A 20,218-nucleotide genomic window follows, 5' to 3' on the forward strand; every position below is an offset into this window, starting at 1 on the left:
TAACCTTAGACTTAGGTGCTTGGTCCGGTTTCGATATTGGACTACTAGCCTTATCGTTTGACCTAACTAACATATATCGGTGACTTTTAAATTTTAAATGAGTAATTAATTGAATATTCGAAATTTAACTAGTACTAAACTTCGGTTATCTATTACGAACCGACAACCCTAACCTTAGACTTAGGTGCTTGGTCCGGTTTCGATATTGGACTACTCGCCTTATCGTTTGACCTAACTAACATATATCGGTGACTTTTAAATTTTAAATGAGTAATTATTTATTATTCAAAATTTAACTCGTACTAAACTTCGGTTATCTATTAGGAACCGACAACCCTAACCTTAGACTTAGGTGCTTGGTCCGGTTTCGATATTGGACTACTAGCCTTATCGTTTGACCTAACTAACATATATCGGTGACTTTTAAATTTTAAATGAGTAATTAATTGAATATTCGAAATTTAACTAGTACTAAACTTCGGTTATCTATTACGAACCGACAACCCTAACCTTAGACTTAGGTGCTTGGTCCGGTTTCGATATTGGACTACTCGCCTTATCGTTTGACCTAACTAACATATATCGGTGACTTTTAAATTTTAAATGAGTAATTATTTATTATTCAAAATTTAACTAGTACTAAACTTCGGTTATCTATTAGGAACCGACAACCCTAACCTTAGACTTAGGTGCTTGGTCCGGTTTCGATATTGGACTACTCGCCTTATCGTTTGACCTAACTAACATATATCGGTGACTTTTAAATTTTAAATGAGTAATTATTTATTATTCAAAATTTAACTAGTACTAAACTTCGGTTATCTATTAGGAACCGACAACCCTAACCTTAGACTTAGGTGCTTGGTCCGGTTTCGATATTGGACTACTCGCCTTATCGTTTGACCTAACTTAACATATATCGGTGACTTTTAAATTTTAAATGAGTAATTATTTATTATTCAAAATTTAACTAGTACTAAACTTCGGTTATCTATTAGGAACCGACAACCCTAACCTTAGACTTAGGTGCTTGGTCCGGTTTCGATATTGGACTACTCGCCTTATCGTTTGACCTAACTTAACATATATCGGTGACTTTTAAATTTTAAATGAGTAATTGATTTTTAATTTTTTTTAAAAAAAACCAAACTATTTTTTTATTAGTTTAATGTATTTTTCGTTAAAATTGAATCTAAAATTGTGCAATAATTAAATTTCTTTTAATTTATAAAATTTAAAATTTAAATTTAATCTAAAATTTAATCTTTTTCTATATCTGCTACATTCAAGTTTTACATAGCCTGCACATGTTTGGTCCGGTTTCCATTAGGATGCAAGAACATGGATCTGACGGTTAGGTATGGTTGTAGTCAGTTTATATGTTGGGTAATCGCAACCATCAAAATCCATCGGACGGTGTTGATATGATGATGCATCACGAAATGAGTGTATATCATTTAACTCCAACCAAACGATACCACTTCCATTGAAACGATTACCACTGTGTAGTCTCACCGTTTCCAATCAAAGTTGATGCAATTACTTGTCCAAATTAATTCATTAGTCTTATCGATGTAAGCTTTGGTAAGTGAAGAAGCATTAATAAACAAAATTGCTTTTCATCTACCAACAAATACACCATTTCATTTGGTTTAAACACCATTTTGTCAAAAAAAAAACACCATTCCTATTCTTCGAAAAAAAAAAAACACCATTCCTATTCCAACGAAAATCTCCATAGTTCACTTGCAACGAACATGGCGGAGACTCTTGGTGAACTTCTTCGAAGACCAGTGATTGATTATTTCACTACGGTTCATGTTGAAGGCGAGGTAAAGTTTCAACTTTCTTTGTTGCTTTGTGGTTTCATGGGAAAAATAGTCAAAAATAATTTCTTTGTTGATTATGTCTTCTTCAATGAAGGAATGATTCAGTTATATTTACGTATAATCTTGCTATGTGTTTGAGTTCACAATAATCACATATTGCTATTTTTTATTTTGATATTTTTAAATGCAAATAGTGATAAGAAACATATCAAAAAGTGCGAAGAGAAACAGAGCATGCATCTTTGGAAAAGGATTTAAAAAAATGCTTCCTGGTTTAGCAGGTTTAGATCTATAAACAATATAATGCGGTATAGATTTGGTTATATGTAGTTTCGCTTAGTATATTCCACTTATTTTGATATTTTTAAAAGAAAACATTGATATGAAAAAACCAAATAACAGAGCAAAAAATGCGATTAGAAACAGAGCATGAAAAAATTGCTATTAGAAACAGAGCATGAAAAAGTTGCTATTAGAAACAGAGCATGAACGTTTGGTTTTCATTCAGTGGTAATGTTTTCTGGCTTAGTAGGTTTAGATCTATAAACAATTTATTGCGGTATAGATTTTCAGATCTGATTGATTTTGACTGAATGTGAAACGTTAGGTTTTTGGTGAGATTGAACCGCAATTCTGTGAAGACTACAAAAGTGAATTGGGAAACATTTGGCACCTGTATGATAAGGATGGTCTTCAACTAAGAGTCACATTCGACAATGATGATGATGATGAAGATGGAGATGAAATCCCCAGAATCACAGATGGTTGGATGACAATAAGGGAGCACTACAAGTTCGAAGGTCATCACGAAATTTTCTTCAAATATTTAGGAACAAATCAATTCCAGATCATTCCTAACATGGACAGAACTGATCCTTCAAGATTCCCTACATGGCACACAAAAAGTAGATGTCTCCGAAAAGCTGTTTCCTTCAAGCTTACCATCACAGAGGATCCTAAAGTGGTTCCTGTTTTGGTTCGTCTCTAAATGTTAAATTTTAGTTATATTTATGTTAAATCTGCTTGTTTTTTATTAAATTTACTCATAGTTTTGTTTTTTATTAAATTTACTATTAAATTTCACTCTATGTAGACATTACCGGAAGATATGGGAGAGTATTTGTGGGACACAATGCTGGATCGAGTGTTTATTATTGGTGCCAATCTTGAAAAGCAACTGTGCGACTTGGAGTACCAACAGGATCCGTTCGTGGTTAGGATATCGAGCGGTTGGAGTGAGTGTGTTGGCATCCATGGATTTGAAGTTGGAGATCGTCTACTATTCAGCATGCGCAATATCTATGATTGCCATTTGATATGGGTTACGAAGTTGGACTAATGAGGGGCACCAAATGTTATTTTGAAGATGGTTGGTCATGAAGGGGTTGTTCTAAAACCTATCTATGTATCTATTTTTAATTTGTTTAAGAACTTGTGTTTTGCTTGTTTTTAATTTGTGTAAGCAGTTGTTGTGTTGTGCTTGTTTAAGTTGTGGTTGTTTAATTATTGACAATTGATAACTTGTAATCCAAGTTATCGAACTTCTAATATAATGGTTATTTTGGTCTTATGAATTGTGTGGCTAAATTGTTATCTATATACCTAATTTCTTTGGGACTAATAATCAAATTTGCGTAACCAAATATGAAAAAAAAAAAAAAAAGGTTAGCACTAATTCTGAGACTTTACGTTTTATAAATAAATTGATTCAAAAAAAAAAGTTGTATAAATAAGTAAAAAAAACTTACGAATTTTTTAAAAAAAATGCTTGATTAGTTAACACTAATTCAGATTTTTGAGTGATTCATGATTTGGAATTTTAAAGACAAAAAGTATAATATTCAAATTAGGATAAAAAAAAAAGTATAATATTCAACTTAAATAACAAAGAAGGCAATTTACATTGTTTATATTTGGTTCGTTTCTGCATTTCCAAAACATTGAGGAAATACACATTGTCATAAAAAAACAAAAAAAAAACATTGAGAAACATTGAGCACACCAAATATTAGTTGATGCTTGGCCTTCTAGCCAACATGCTAATAATTACAACTAAAGTATAGACTAGATGCAACTTCCAAGACCAAAGCACATCAAACCCTCCAAAACCTTTCAATTAACCTAAGCTACCCTAAGTACCATTACTCCACACTCAACTAAACACACAAACCGTCCAACATCCAAACACAAACATCTTCATCATCCAGCAAAAAGAACACCATGGAAAAACCAGATGCACCAAGTCCAACCAAAAAACGCACCATGCCAGAAAGCAAAGGAAAAACCAGTAACAGTAAGAGGGGAAAAGAATACGAAAACACTACTACAACTGAGAACATTACAACTGAGAAAATCAAAACTCACCAGCAAATCAACTCTACACAAGTCAGTGAGCAGTATTCTGAGACTACACAAAAGAACATCAAACATGAGATTATCTACATATCATCCAGGTATTTCTTATTGTGTACACACATGAAAAATGCTATCAACATTCATAAAGAAAGTTTCTTATTGATTCAACAAATTTCTAATGAAAGATCCTTCAACAAAATTATGATTTTTGTTTCATGAGCAATCATATTTGTTTAAGCTATATGAATCTATGCTGAATGTAAACCCTTTATATGACAAGTGCATTCAACATTAATAAACAAACAGTCTTTGGAGTTGTATGTGCATGTGTTTTTGAATCTATCGTGAATTTCAAAACATGTGTGAGTGTGTGTTATTTTATATGATATTCAACAAATGTGTATGTAAAGTTATCTGTGAAGTTCAATTTTTGAGTAGGTTTTGTTGTTCCAAATTATTTGTAAATAACTCTAACTGGAAATCCCTAAATAATCTTAGCTTTCACTGTTTTAGTTAATAATTCCATATTTTATATGTCAGTTACTTCATATTATATGATTTAATCCTTGTATATAACAATAAATAATTTTATTTTATTTTGTTTATATGGTTTGAATAGTCACCACACTACCACCCAAGGCTGGAATGACCAGGAAGATTCTGCAGATTGTGATTCAACAGCATCAACCCCTAAGCAACCAAAAGATAAGGCGACAAAAAAACAATACCCTGCCACAGAGAGAAGGGCATGCAAGAAAAAACTGTGTGACAACTTGGGATCAACTTCGGCACCGCCGAGACTGAAGGAAATCAAGGAGTGGACTGCAATGCTTGAATCTAAGCAATATAAGAAGATTAACAAAATTCTGTTCTGTCAGCCAGAAGAGCAGGATGACAATGATTTTCAAATAAACTACCATCCAAAGAGTTCGATGGGATATGAATTTTTCGATACCGGAGTTCCTATTCCTGAAGTAAGTGGTACTATATTGCTATTTTTAAACCTAATACATAACTTTCATTTAGTACTAATAAGAATCTTTGTTTCACATATTTTTTATTACAGTGGATGCCTGTGAAATTTAGGCCACTACCAACCATGAATCTGAATGATATTTGCTCTTACACCATTGCATACATCTTTATGAGCGACAACGAGCATAAACATGAGTATGTGTTTTTAATATATCTTGCTAAACCATTTATTTAGTCTATTTAATTTGAATTCAACTAACAATTCATAAATCTACCTGTTGCAGTGATGAGGTTCTGATTAAAACTTCAACAGATGTTTATGGGGACAGAAAAGCAATTAAGTCGTTGATGCCTAGGTGTAATGTGGACCAAGAGGTTATATTTTGATCTAACATTGTAAATTTTTTGGCTATACAAGGTGAAAGTGAATTAAAATTTGATCTAACATTGTTTTCATTTGGCTATACAGATAATCAATCTGGTTGTTGCACGAAGCAATTGGCTAATAGATTCGTTAGGAAAACATAAATCTGTTTGGTATTTGCCTACGTATTTTGCGGTAATTACATGACCAACACTGAATTATGTTACATTTACATTTACATTAGTTGAGTAATAAATACTGACTTAAACTACATTACTTTTTAAGCAATATGCTCTGGATAACAAATACAAGGCTGATTATATCAGGAGCAAATTTCAAGACAAGTACATGCCACCAAACTCTATAGTTTCAAAGGTGAGTTTCCTATAAAATCTGCTTACTGTGTAGCAACACATGTTTGGTTGATTCAGACTTGAAAAATCTGTTCTAATGGGTAATATGATTTCTATAACTACAGATTTTTATTCCTATGAATGATGAGGGAGCACATTGGTTTTTGGTGGTTGTTGATTTTTCTGAAAGAAAAGTTTATTGGTTGGACTCTTTACCTTCAGATGAAAGATATCATCCTAGGCGTCATTCAATTATTAGATTGGTATGCATGTGATCTATACTTTGTTTTACATTCAAATTTATTTTTTGCTTTTTTAATTCAAATTTTATATTTACTATTGTGGCAGATTGTCAAGCTTGAGGAAATCCTGCTTCTTCCTTGTTTTGTTAATGTTGCTAATCTAATTGGTCATGATAACCTAATCACAAACTTCACCAAGATTGAACCTACGTGCCTCCCGCATCAGCGACCTGGATCGTAAGTATTCTTAACCCCTATCTCTATTAATGATTTTACTTAAACTACATATTAGTGTGATACTAATGCAGTTTTATCAATAATCATAGGAATGATTGTGGAGTGTGGGTTGCTAAATGGATGATTGAATGTCCATTCAATAGTAACTACGGAGGCATAACTGTAAGTTGAATTAATGTCATAATTATTTGTAAAACATATCCCATCTAAGTAAATTTCTAATTCCTTGTTCAAAAAAAAGTAAATTTCTAATTCATCCACTGTTTGTTTCATTATATGTAGGTTGCCACTGCCACAAGGATGAAGCTTGCTCTATATCTTTGTCATTCCTCTAATAATGTGTTGTTACAATCACTGTTGTCAAAGTCTGCTCAATATTGGGATGATATGCACAAGAAAAGGAAGGCTTTGGTTGATGTCTGAAGTTTGAAGTTTGGTTCTTACACTATGGGATGGAAGCTTTGGTTGATGTCTGAAGTTTGAAATTTTATTTTGGATATTTTGGTTTATTTTCTGTTTTTATTTTTGGTACTGTTACCTTAACCAGTGGGTTTGTATTTTGCACAATATGGTGGTCTTATATTTTGGATATTCTGTTTTATATCGGTTTGAAGTTTTATTTTGGATATTCTGGTGAATTTAGTTGACAGTGTTCTATTCTGGTGGATATTGTGGTTTATTCGGTTTTAGGATTTATTATATGTTTGTCTTAAGCTGTAGGTATCTCATGCTATTATCCAATTTCATGCTATATGTTTTACTTAAATACATGACATAACTATTTTGATTTATTTGTTTGTTTCATACAATTTTCAAAACATTATATATATATATATATATATATATATATATATATATATATATATATATATATATATATATATATATATATATATATATATATATATATATGTTGGGAACATACCTCTTAGTTCTATGTCTATGTAAAATTGATATGAATCACATTCTCCTTCTTAACATTTTTGACTTCAAGTCTAATCACCATGTTGAATGCATATTCATGTAACCTGTTTCAAATTGCAATAAAACTTAAGTTTCTGTAATTATCACCTAACAAACATACATTTAGCATTGTAACAAAATTTGGTATTGGAAATAGACATTTTCATGTATTTAATCAAAACTATTTAAAAATTGGATAATCAATATCAAAAATGTTATTGTCCAAAATTACACAACATTGTTCAATAAAAGTTGGATAATCTTCGTTTAAGTTACCAAAACTTATTAAAGTTACGCCTTTCTCATGATAACTTACAAAACTTATACATCTTTCACATCATGTACATTCAACAACCTTTAATTGGACTTGTGTGATCAGTTAATGTACATTGAGCAGATTACAAAAGTTGCATGTTTCTCATTACATGACATGAATAATACATTATGAATAGTTAACTTAAGCTTGGAGCAACCTTTAAAAGTTAATTGGAATTGTTTAAAAAATTTCATCTTTCTCATTACATTGCATAAATCATAGCTTATCAAAAATTAAGGTACATTGAACAGCCTCCAAAAGTTAATGTACCATGTTTTACTCAAGTAAAAAAGATTACAATATTCAATTTGAAAATTGTTACTGTACTACAGTTTAATGTAACACTGGGCATTAGCTAAAATATAGCACTGACTTCATATCATTAACTAGTGCTTATTCAACTCAAATACATATCACTAACTATAAACTTAACATTATAAAGCTTGATTTGTTTACCCTTCAAGCTCTTCTACATTGTCTGTTTTCCAGTTCAAACCTCTTAAACACAGGATTCCTTAACTGGGATCAGAGTGGATATATTACCATCCATTATTTAACTGCAGGAGATATGAACACTAATATCAGAATAGCACACTAATATCACATTCAAATTAACATAAGCACACTAATTAAGTGTGAATAACATCCCAGTCTAATTTCAACCCTAATCCCCAACTCAAATGACATCAAATTCATAATTATAAGATTTTGATAACACAGTATTCCTCAATTGGGATCAGAGTGAATATATTGTCATCCATTACTTAACTGCAGTATATATGAACAATAATTGATGCAATAATTCAGGAATATCACACTAATATCACAGTCAAATTCACAATAGCATACTTATTATTCCTATGAATCATACCAGTCTAATTTCACAATTAAAATGACTTACAAATCGTAATCCCCAATTCAAATGAAACCATAATTCCCAACCCATAAGTAACAGTATCAACATATACATTCAAAAATCAAATGAATTCAAATAAAATTGACAAGCAGAATTTAACAATTTGATAAATACAAAACCAAATCCCCAATTCCAAATGGATGGTTTATGCAGTAAGAATTCAAAGCAACTTCAATTAAAAATGCAACCCTAATCCCCAATTCGATCGTTTGAGGGTAACAATTTGAATCAACTTCAATTAACGTTGTAAACCCTAAATCGATAATTTCAGAGGCTAAAATATATATACGAACAATTACCTGTGAAGTACACTACGATGCTTTGAACAATAGAACAATCTTGCACTGAAAATAGTTTTTGGGTGAACACAGATACGAATTATGCTTTAGTTTTTGGCGAATTACAAACAACCAGGAACACAGATACGACATTGGGTGAAAAATCGATAATGCTTTAGTTGGATATCAATGAAATGAAACGAATGAAAACAAAGTCTGAGAGAGGCATAAGACGATGGATGACGAAGATTAAGACGAAGAAGAAGAAGGGATGAACAATCGAAGAAGGAGAAGAAGGGATGAACAATCGAAGAAGGAGAAGAAGGGATGAACAATCGAAGAAGGAGAAGAAGGGATGAACAATCGAAGAAGGATAAGGTCGAAGAAGGATGAACAATCGAAGAAGAAGAAGGACGAAGAAGGATGAACAAAATGGAGAACAAGTGGGAATTTGGGATTTAGGGTTTTCACTCTCAATTTTAATTTGTTCAAATAATAATGTTAAAAATAATAATTTGTTCAATTTTATTGTAAATGATTTATGATTTTAAATTGAAATTAAAAATGTTTTTGATTTGTATTTTTAATTTGATGGAGGACTCATATGCAATAAATAAAAGTTTATTAAGAAAAAAGAGACTCACCATGGACCTTAGTTGATGTGGCAATTAAATTGAATTCTATTGGTTAAAATTTTGGAATGCACCCATACATTCCAAAGCTGGAATGCACCATAGAAGCTCCCAATAATATATTAAAAATTATGAAAAATAGATTGATGATTCATTAGTGAATCATCCTAGTATATAGTGTTTTTATAAGTGAAGAAGAATGATTCCAACAAGAATGTTGACTTGTTGATTATTTTTTATAAGTCAACACTATTTGTTATAGTGACACTAATGAATCATTCTCCAAATATCTCACCATTTTTTGTTTCTTGTTGATTTTTTATTTTTGATGAATCATCAATCTATTTATCAGAAAGAAGTGTTAAAAAGAAGTTAGAATTTCTCTTTCTAAAGAAACTAGGGCCGGCTTCCTTATTAGTTTCTCTTTGACTTGAGTTATTCTTATTACACTTTTTCACTTAAACACTATTTTAGGTTTATAATGAATAAATAGTTGATAACTTTGATATATTTGATACCATAATGATTTTTCCATTATCTCATTGTTGCAATATATACACCAAATTCATATATAAACACTAAGAAATCAACCATATCTTATTCTAGAATGTTGATTTAGTACTAATTACCGATTTAGAAGCTAATTACAAATTACTACAATAAATAAATGACTTCTACTCAATTGCACCACATGCTTATAGCAATAAGCATATATATGCAGTAAAGAATATTTCATAACCAAGAAATTAATGCATCACACACTCTCATTTTATTTCTTTCTCAAACACCAAATTCATCACATTAATGATTTTTTTTGAACAAGTTCATCACATTAATGATGAAATCTTCTTTTAACAAGTGTTTCTCTTCCTCCACTAATTCTTCTCAATTTTTCACTCTCTTTTTCTTCTTCACATTATCATTAACTGCACTAATTCTTGTTTCTTGTTGGAATCATTCTCCAAATATCTCACCATTTTTTGTTTCTTGGAAATGGAAAGGAGAAGAAAATTCTTCCTCAATTGCACCATATGGTTCTCATGTAAGCATATTAAGCAATAAACTTTTCATGTATTAATCTTTTTTTTTTCTTTAATAACTATAGTGCATTTTCTCTCATTATTTTTTATTTGTATTTAATTCTTTTTTTTTTCTTGATGCTGGTTCTTTTTATTCTTTATAGGATGGTGAAAAGCTTAACACAAACTTTAAGCATAAAGGTGCAAACAAAAAGAACCTTAGAGATCACAAATACACCAAGTTGGAAAGAATTGAATCAAAATTGGTTAAAGCAAGGTATTCCATCAAAGAAGCTAGCAAAATTCGAAATTCGACATCGATTCAGCATGACCAAGATTATGTTCCTCATGGTCCAATTTACAGAAATGCCAATGCTTTTCATAGGTACATTTTTTTCTCTCCACTATTTTTTCTAATTCATTTGATACCATATCACTGTCAATCAATTATAATCGTCTGGTTATTCGGAAAAAAATTACTTTAATCATATATACCGTAAAATTTGTATAAATGATGGTATGACTTTAATCATATATGCCGTTAAAAGTTGTATAAATGATGGTATGAGTATGACTTTAATCATATATACCGTAAAAGTTGTATAAACGATGGTTTGTAATCGGTTGAAAACACAATTTTTTTGGAATAATAGCATATAGTTGAATTGATTAATATTTATTTTTATAGGAGTTACCTAGAGATGGAAAAAATGTTCAAGATTTTTGTGTATGAGGAAGGGGAGCCACCAATGTTTCATAATGGTCCAAGCAAAGATATATACTCAACAGAGGGATTATTCATACATGAAATGCAAATGGGAAGACACTATCATACTAATGATCCAAATGAAGCTTTTGTGTATTTTCTACCTTTCAGTGTGGTTATGATGGTTCAATATATCTATGTGCCTGGCGCATATGATAGAAATTCTATTGGTCTTTCTATAAATGACTATATACAGATTATATCTCATAAATATCCTTTCTGGAATCAATCTTTAGGTCATGATCATTTCATGGTTTCTTGTCATGATTGGGTAAGCATCTCTCTCTTATTTTTCATTCTGATTTTGATTTGAATATAGACTAATGTGAGTCCAGTGCCAATTATTTAACTAGATAGAGGTATTAAGACTTGTTTTTAAAACCGTACCGACGAGGGTTATGGTTCAACTGTTTTAATCGGTCGCATTAGGACAAAACCGAAGTTCAAATGGCCAAATAACCGAATTTGTAAACAGTTTCGGTTCACGTTTCAAAACTTAGATGCATTATATGCACTGTTTAAAAAACTGGACGGTTCGATCGATTGAACTTTGAACCAGCTTGTACTACACTTTTGGTTATTTTGGCGATTTGATTGTGATTATGTCCCGGTTGGATCAGTTTAAGGTGGTTGAATAATGCTCATATGTCTCATCAGTTCGATTTGATTGCAATGAAGCACAGTTACTCTTCGGATTACATTGATATTTTCTCAAACAATTTTCGATGTTGATATGTCAATGTTTGTGTTGTGTCATGTGTCTGTGACCGTGCTTGATAGATTATATATGTAATTGTGGCAATCAAATCAATGATTCAATATATCAAGTATGTGACACAAATTTTGCTGAGTCATATACCCTTTAACTAATGCAATAATATTATTTGGCCATTGTTTAGGGTCCAATTGCATCTGCTTACGTGGACAACTTGTTCAATAATTCAATAAGGGTACTTTGCAATGCAAATACATCAGAAGGATTCAACCCAACAAAAGATGTACCATACCCTGAAGTGTTTCTCAAGACAGGAGAACTCACAGGTCTACTAGAAGGTTACCCTCCATCTCAAAGGACAACCCTTGCTTTCTTTGCAGGTCATTTGCATGGTCACATAAGATACCTACTCCTCAAAACATGGAAAAACAAAGACCAAGATGTGCAAGTTTATGATGAAATTCCTGAGGATGTTTCTTATCACTCAAAGCTTAAAAGCAGCAAGTTTTGTTTATGTCCAAGTGGTTATGAAGTAGCAAGTCATAGATTAACTGAAGCTATATATTCAGAATGTGTGCCTGTATTGATTTCTGATAACTATGTTCCACCTTTTAGTGATGTTTTGAATTGGAAAGCATTTTCAGTTCAAATAGATGTGAAGGACATTCCTAATATTAAGAAGATACTTATGGGAATTTCACAAAGAAAGTACTTGAAGATGCAGAGAAGAGTGAAACAAGTGCAAAGACATTTTGTTCCTAATGTTCCACCAAAGAGGTTTGATGTTTTCCATATGACTATCCATTCCATTTGGCTAAGAAGGTTGAACATCCATATTCATGATGATGATCAGTCATATTAAATTCTCATGATGGCTGTGACAAATGACAGTTATCAGATTTTGTAGGTATAGAAAAATGTTTCTTTCTATACATTTGTTAAAACCTTAGGATATTAGAGATATATTAGTCTTATTGTAGAACAGATTCATTGTCAATATGTGATTAGTTACTTTCTGTTATTTTAATTTGTTAAGTAATCTTCTCATTGTGATTCTAGTAAAGGGCTTCCATGGTTCTTTCTCCGAATATATATTCGCAATGAAGTAAGAACTTCTAGGTAACAATACATGGCTAAGCACATTGCTCATTGAACTCATACACTCTCGAGACAGCACGAAAGGGCAAAATTGCATTTGCGGTCTTTTAAGTTGTGTTAAATTGCATTTGCGGTCTTTTAAGTTGTGTGTTTGTACCAAATATATTACTATGTGTCACATAGATCCTTTTTTAAGTCCGCACAGAGTTACCCTATTTTAGAGTTTCTGTTACAAAAATAACAGGTAGCCATTTCTGATCTGATGTGGATTAAACAGTGCTAACATAACTTGTTAGTAGCCATCGGTTTTTGTTTCAACTTTTCAACTTACAAGAGAATAATCACAACGAGGGCTAGGAATAAGGTGAGAATGTAAAGTTAAAATAAAAGGGAATAAAAAGTTTTTGATTAGAAAGGAAATAGTTTTCTGAATTGATGATACACGTCAACAGTTTCCGTGAACCACACAAGTGTTTCTAACAAAAACTCAAAGGGGTGAACGATACATTTTAAAACTTAAAGGACCTATCTAATAGAATAATACAAACACATAAAATACCACAGATGCAATTTTTGGAAAAGTAATGTAAAGCATGTAATCAGATAATTACTGTTCTCAAACAAGCAATTTAGAAAGTAATGAGACTAACATTGTTCTCATAGTTGGTGTCCATTGTGATGCACATACAAAATTACCAGAGTCATAATAATAATTTACATGAATAAGTGACTTCTAGTTTACACAACAGATAAAATAAAGATGTCTTCTAAAAAATTATTTTAGCAAGTACTCAAGGATTTGAGTGCTTAACTAATATGGAATTCTCCACTTGCATGAACCTCTTTGACCCTTTTATCATACTCATCTTCTTCATCATCCTCTTCCTCCAATTCTGCTTCCAACTCTTCTGCCGCTTCATCTTCTTCCCCATCCCAGCCAAAACCTTTGACGGGCCTAGATACTGGAGGCGGGTTTCTTGCCTCTCCAACGATTTTCATTACGTCATCCACGCTTTGTAGATGAAAGCTTGGATTTTCTCTCTGGTAATACATAGCTTGAGCTGATTCTGTCAGCTCCCTGGGGAGATTCTTTAAAAACCATGGGTGGCTCTTGATTTCCTTAATAGAGATTCTCTGGAAACAATAAAGAATATGAACTAGCAGTTAGCTCGTCATAAACAAGTCCTAAAGCGCCATATATATTTTGTTATATTCAAGAGTTTGCATCAACAAAAATTATAAGGACTTTGATTAATAAAATTAGAATGAAATACAAGTAAAAAAACTATAAGTCCGGTGAATATTCAAATATACAACCAGTAACCAAGCACAGTTAGATGGATTCTGTAATGGCACCTCATATTTCAAAACACGGCTACCATAAGTGTACCAATTGTTAAACATGTTAATGAAAAAAATAGTTGAGTCACTGGATTTTGTAATATTTTCTTCTGATGTATAAACTAAATATGCATATAATTTGATAAAACTTTTATTTATAGTGTATGCCTCGATTTGATAATGTCCTGACACGTATAAACTAATGCTCAGCATGTTAATATGGAAAGAAGGAAGAGAAAAGAATACCAAATTCATGTTCTCATAGACGTAAGATACATAGAGAAGTCGACAAATTGTAGACATAGAAACACTCCAGTCCAATCTTATCTATCCACTAAACAGGAATTGACCAAATGGTTTGCAAGGATTGACAAGTAATCATATTCTTCTTCATGTTCTACAACTTACAAATGCATACAACTATAACATGGAAGAGTCACGACATTCATGATCTGAAATCACATTGCAAATAATAGCTAGAAAGTCTAGATGATTAAGCAGCATAACATACCCTCAATGGATTTGCAACAAATATACGAGAGATAAGGTGTCTACAATCTTGAGATATGTGAACATAATCAGGAATTTTGTATTGAATGGCCATGATACGCTGTAGAATAGGATACGAAACAGGGATAAGAATGATAAGAAAATAACCTTAAGAAACATTACGAAAATCAGCAAGTATTTAAAGGGAGGAAAAGTACCTGGATTGTTTTCCTAAAATTTTTAGGGTCATCCTGATCCTCAAAGGGATATGCTCCAACCAGCATGACATAAAGAGTCACCCCACATGACCAAACATCAGCCATCTAAAACAATGTTTAGACACAAAAACAACATAGCAACATCAATACATTAGTTCAAGTACAAATCCTCTACCTATTGAATACAAATAAAACACTCAAAATCTACTTCGTTCGTGCTTAAGCATAATCGGAAAAACAAAGCAACAAAACATGAGATAAACAAATGTTTAGTTATAAGAAATAAAATTGAAAAAGCACATGTCCTCATTCCATCCACACACACACACACACACACACACAAAAGACATGATCTAATGACACACGGCAGGTTAGAAAGGCGAAGTTACAATACAATATGTGGGGTGAATATATTACCTTTCCATCATACTCCCGCCTAGAAAGAACCTCTGGTGCTATATACGCCGGTGTTCCAACAGTTGATTTGGGCCGTGAATGGAGCAAAGATGACTGCATCAAAAATAAAAAACACGCTAAAAACTATAACAGTAACATAAATACTATTTGGAACTTTTAAGCTTTATGATACTAAATCCAACACCTTTGAATAACCAAAGTCACAGATTTTTAAGCGGGGTGCAGGACTTCCATCTAAAAGGGTATTTTCTAGCTTCAGATCTCTGTGGCATATTTGCTGTAAAAGAAGATTAAAAACATAAGTTCATACTATGAGTATCTGAAAGTTAAATAATTTACCTCGAACATGAACACGAATCTACCATGGTATGACAGAAATGGACACCTGAGATCAGCTGCTGAAAGAAGTACCTGGCCTGAACAATCAAAAGGAAAGAAAGTGAGACATGGCATGGAAACAAAATAAAAGCTAGGGAGAATTTTTTTATTTTTTGGCGTAAACCAGGTATCCTCTGCACCCAACTGCAGAAACTGTCCCTCGAGCCTCGTGGGACCAAAATGGGCATGCCCAAGCTAGGGATCGAACCCAAGTCTTTGGTTAAGCTAGAAGAGACATGTGTCATCTCATCTAAGCACAAGGGAGAGTTAAATAATGGAGAAAATTCTCAAAGAAACATGGGAAGTAATTAACCTCATCTTCACTGAACCTGCCAGCATTGCATATCCTCTCAAAGAGCTCTCCTCCAGCTGCATACTCCATAACTATTGCTAAATGTGTTGGAGTCAAAATCACCTACACAATCAAAACCAAAATCCTATTCAAACAAAGTGGGGGTGGGTAATTCAACTGGTTTGAGCTAAGGGTAAAAGATGTTAAGATGTAAAAGGACACGGGTTCAAGTCCTGGTGAAGGAGAAATACTAACATTAACAATTAATAACTGATTTTGACAGTTTCAAAAAAAAAAAAATCCTATTCAAACATGATCTCATAATTCACCATGTGTAATGAATGCTCAACCAACACAAATAAAACAAGTGAATCCATCCCTACCTCCTTAAACCGAATTATATTCGGATGCCGAAGAGACCTATGATTCATGATCTCCCTTGCAACGTTCTCATCAATCTGAAATTACAATCCATAGAAAAACTTAGAATTACATAACAAAGATTAAAAAAAATCAAAACCTTTCATCTATTTATCAAAAAACCAACATCAACAAATAGAATCCTTTGATCAATCAATTAGCTATGAGTTCTAAAGTAAAATCACTAAATTATTACATATTTACATCTATTAAACCACTTAATAATAATAATAATAATCAAACATTAAAGGGGTTGTGATAAATCATATGATAAATTGAAAGGAAAGTTAAATTATGAATTTTTATGAAATTAAAAAAATTATATAAAAAAAAAAGACATGAACCACCTTGTGACCACGTTCGATGTATTTCATGGCGACAAGTTCCTTTGTAACTTTGTTCCTCATAAGCCTAGCAACACCAAAATTGCCAGAACCCAAATCCTTAACAGCCTCGTACTTGTCCATAGTAATAATTAGAATGGAATTATTGAGAAAAAAAGGAACCTAAGAAAAGGGGAAAGAATGGAATGGAATTGAATCAGAAAAGCATTGTTGTATGAAAAGAAGGTCGCTTTAATGGAAACAGACAGTTGTTTCGTAAATTGAGGAACGTAGAAAGAAAGACAGGGAAAGAAAGAAGGGGGTGGGACAGGGGAAAGAGCGTTTACACGTTTGTTGTTGTTGTTTGGATCGGAAGAAAATAAGTGGAGAGAAAAAGAGAGGATGATGATGATGGAAAGAATGAATGAGGATGATGATGGAATGGAATGGAGAGAATAGAATGGAATATGGGATGGTTATATTTGTCGGCTACGTGTGCTTTTTTTTTTCTTTCTTTCTTTTATCGTTCAGAGGTTTTTTCAGCAGTGAGTGTGTGTGTTTGTGGATTATCGAAGTGGCAGTGTTCATTGCTATTGGATCATGAGCTATTTTTTTATTTGAAAAATTCCAACTTTTGATCCTTTATTCGATAAAAATTTCGGTTTTGTTTATCGATTTGTTTTGTCTTGAAAAAAAAACTTTGGTTTATATTTTCGAATTTTTCTTGAATTTGAACTAGAAAAACTTCGATTTCTACGTTCTGAATTTCTTTCTGCAAGGACAAAATTGGAAATTTAAGAGGGAAAAAAATTACCGGGACCTAAAGAGAAGCTATCTTTTTTCATTCCACGCAACTCAAACACATAAGGATAGATGAGTTGCATAAAGGAATGACCCGCTTTCAGACCACCTGGTCAATAAATGAACCGGAGAAAGTGTTCTGATAGGTTTTGAGAGTCTATCGACGTAACACCAATCCACGATGGAACTAGCGTCCAAAGAGAAGTGAAGAAATTGCATGATAGAAATAAGTGCCGAGTTGATTCGACACCACCGCATCCGGATACACAATAGTGAGCATCTAGAGTGATAATGCATCTGGTTACCAAATTTGCTTTTGTTGTCAATCTGCGCCAAAGTAAATCTTCAATTTCTCTCGTGAAGTCAACAACCGATAAACTCCACGAACGGAATAGCCTCTATCAGGATGAAGATGCCACTGCTACCTATATGAGGAATGATCATGTAAAAAGACATTGTGAAGGTACTGTAGCGAATATTATCTGTTGATTTGAGTTCATTTTAAATTCAATTTTTTTACCTATAAAATAACTAGATAGGACAGAAGATAGTATAACACTAATAAAATAAGGAAAATGCTAACTAGTACCCCTGGGGTACTGGTTAAGGAGCTAAATAAGGTATGAATGTATTGGAAATTGTGTAATCTACTTTTTATAAGTATAAAAAATGCTTTTTTCAATGCAAAAATTACTCTTTTTGGTATCCTTAACTAGTGCCTCGGGGTCACTGGTTAGCATGACCCATAAAATAATTGATAATAATCGGTTAGATTTCTCCATTATCCTATCCAAATTTAAAATCTTCATGCCCATGGCACTGGAAGCTGCCGTTAGTGCTGACTTTTGTGACATAACAAACTAAATTGAGATGTTTGACAGTATAATATTTTTGCATTGACCATGTAGTCGTATGCTTATGCAGAGTAAACAAAATTGATATGCAGTTTATCAATAGAAATCTACTATTATTTAATCACATTACGTTAATTTCGTATGTAGTACATTTTAAATTAATGATATAATATAATATAAAAATAAGAGATTAATATCTATGTACCCTAATTTATTTGTTTTTGGTTTTCAATCATCTTATCTATAATATACTAACAATTTGCTTATAAAAAAAATATATATAATCTTTTGTACTTAGCCAAGTTCCAATACAGTTTAATTATCATAAATTCGGCCACACTTTAAACTACTCTTACAATCAGCTCGAAGGTCATTTATGCAATACATCAAAGGATATGTACTTCTATGTCACAATGAATTCATTCCTTTCACCTCTCATGGACCGTTATATTGATCGATCTCAGCGGTTCTCCGCATTTTTCGTTAGTTATCACAACAACTGCTCCCTCTATTTAAGCTGAAGACTTTCGCGTCAAGGTACAACTCAATCGATCATTTTCACTTTCACTCCACATTCATTGTTGTGAATCAACGTAACATCCTCAACCCCACTTTTAGAGTCAATCAATTCTTTTCAGGTAAGAGTATATACTAGTTGTATACAAACTAAGCCTAAAAATAATTTTTTATTATATATTTATATTTTTGAGTTTTTATCATTAGAATTCGGCCCACTGGACTGCCTAATCTAGTTACGGGTCAGTTCTGCCATCAAGTCGTTTCAACCTCCTTCCGATCGTAGTTGCGAGGGATCGAACCGTGGTCCTCCATACCAAGTTCAGCATCAATCACCACTGGACGAACTAATGATGGATAATTTGTGTTTTTTTCTTCAAAACAATTAATTGTGTGTTGATAATATAAGCCCATTAAAACTCAAAAAAATTAGTTTTGGCAAAATGCATCCGGTGGTCTTTAAATTTTACGTTTGTAACATATAGGTTTCTAAGTTTTTTAATTAATAAATAAGTCCTTTAAATTTTATGTTGGTAATATATAGGTTTTTATTTTTATTTTTTAAGCAACAAATAAGTAGTTTAAGTTTGTAATTTGTACATTTAGGTCTTTAACTTTGTAATTTTTAACATCAAAATCCTTCCAATTATCTAAAAAATAAGATCTATTGATTAAATAATTAAATGATATAAATTTTTACGTGACTATAACCAAATACTTATTAGACAGTAAGTATTTTTTTTTAACTTGTGTAGGAATGTTTTATACTTACTTCCCAATCAAGCTCAAACAAACTTTTAATATTTTTTATTTTTTGTTATAAAACTTTTAATATTATTTTATAACACGAATAACACAACTTGTTTGTATTGTACCCACCACATGGACTCTCACTCACCGAATAAACCAGATGAGACACTCACCGCTGGAAAGTCCTCTAATCCTCGTTGGAAGTAAAAGTGGACTTTGTTACCTACTCACACTGCTGTTCCTTTTCTGCTTCTTGCTATTCCTATCATCAAACAAAAGAATGCATTTTCTAAAAATAAATGGAATGCATGAACTTGACCTTCTAAATCCTTTTGACATAACCATGTGGCATGCTATATCC

At 32.2% G+C, this 20,218-nt stretch overlaps 2 protein-coding genes across 2 annotated transcripts; one reads left to right on the forward strand and one right to left on the reverse strand.

Annotated features, from left to right (window-relative positions):
- The first annotated feature begins 10,222 nt into the window (after positions 1–10,222).
- LOC123916714 (probable glycosyltransferase At3g07620) lies at positions 10,223–13,018 on the forward strand. The gene is made up of 4 exons (XM_045968228.1): positions 10,223–10,502; positions 10,644–10,864; positions 11,168–11,516; positions 12,145–13,018. The coding sequence occupies exons 1-4, from the start codon at positions 10,296–10,298 to the stop codon at positions 12,820–12,822; spliced, it is 1,455 nt and encodes a 484-aa protein (XP_045824184.1). The 5' UTR covers positions 10,223–10,295; the 3' UTR covers positions 12,823–13,018.
- A 647-nt stretch (positions 13,019–13,665) lies between these two features.
- LOC123913789 (serine/threonine-protein kinase SRK2A-like) lies at positions 13,666–17,520 on the reverse strand. Its single transcript, XM_045964638.1, has 9 exons — positions 16,961–17,520; positions 16,577–16,651; positions 16,215–16,316; positions 15,886–15,939; positions 15,708–15,800; positions 15,524–15,616; positions 15,107–15,211; positions 14,911–15,009; positions 13,666–14,192 (listed from the first exon to the last, which is right to left on the reverse strand). The coding sequence occupies exons 1-9, from the start codon at positions 17,078–17,080 to the stop codon at positions 13,866–13,868; spliced, it is 1,068 nt and encodes a 355-aa protein (XP_045820594.1). The 5' UTR covers positions 17,081–17,520; the 3' UTR covers positions 13,666–13,865.
- Between the last annotated feature and the right edge of the window lie 2,698 nt (positions 17,521–20,218).

Source organism: Trifolium pratense, linkage group LG3 (genome assembly GCF_020283565.1).
Source record: "Trifolium pratense cultivar HEN17-A07 linkage group LG3, ARS_RC_1.1, whole genome shotgun sequence".
Taxonomy (NCBI): Eukaryota; Viridiplantae; Streptophyta; class Magnoliopsida; order Fabales; family Fabaceae; genus Trifolium; species Trifolium pratense.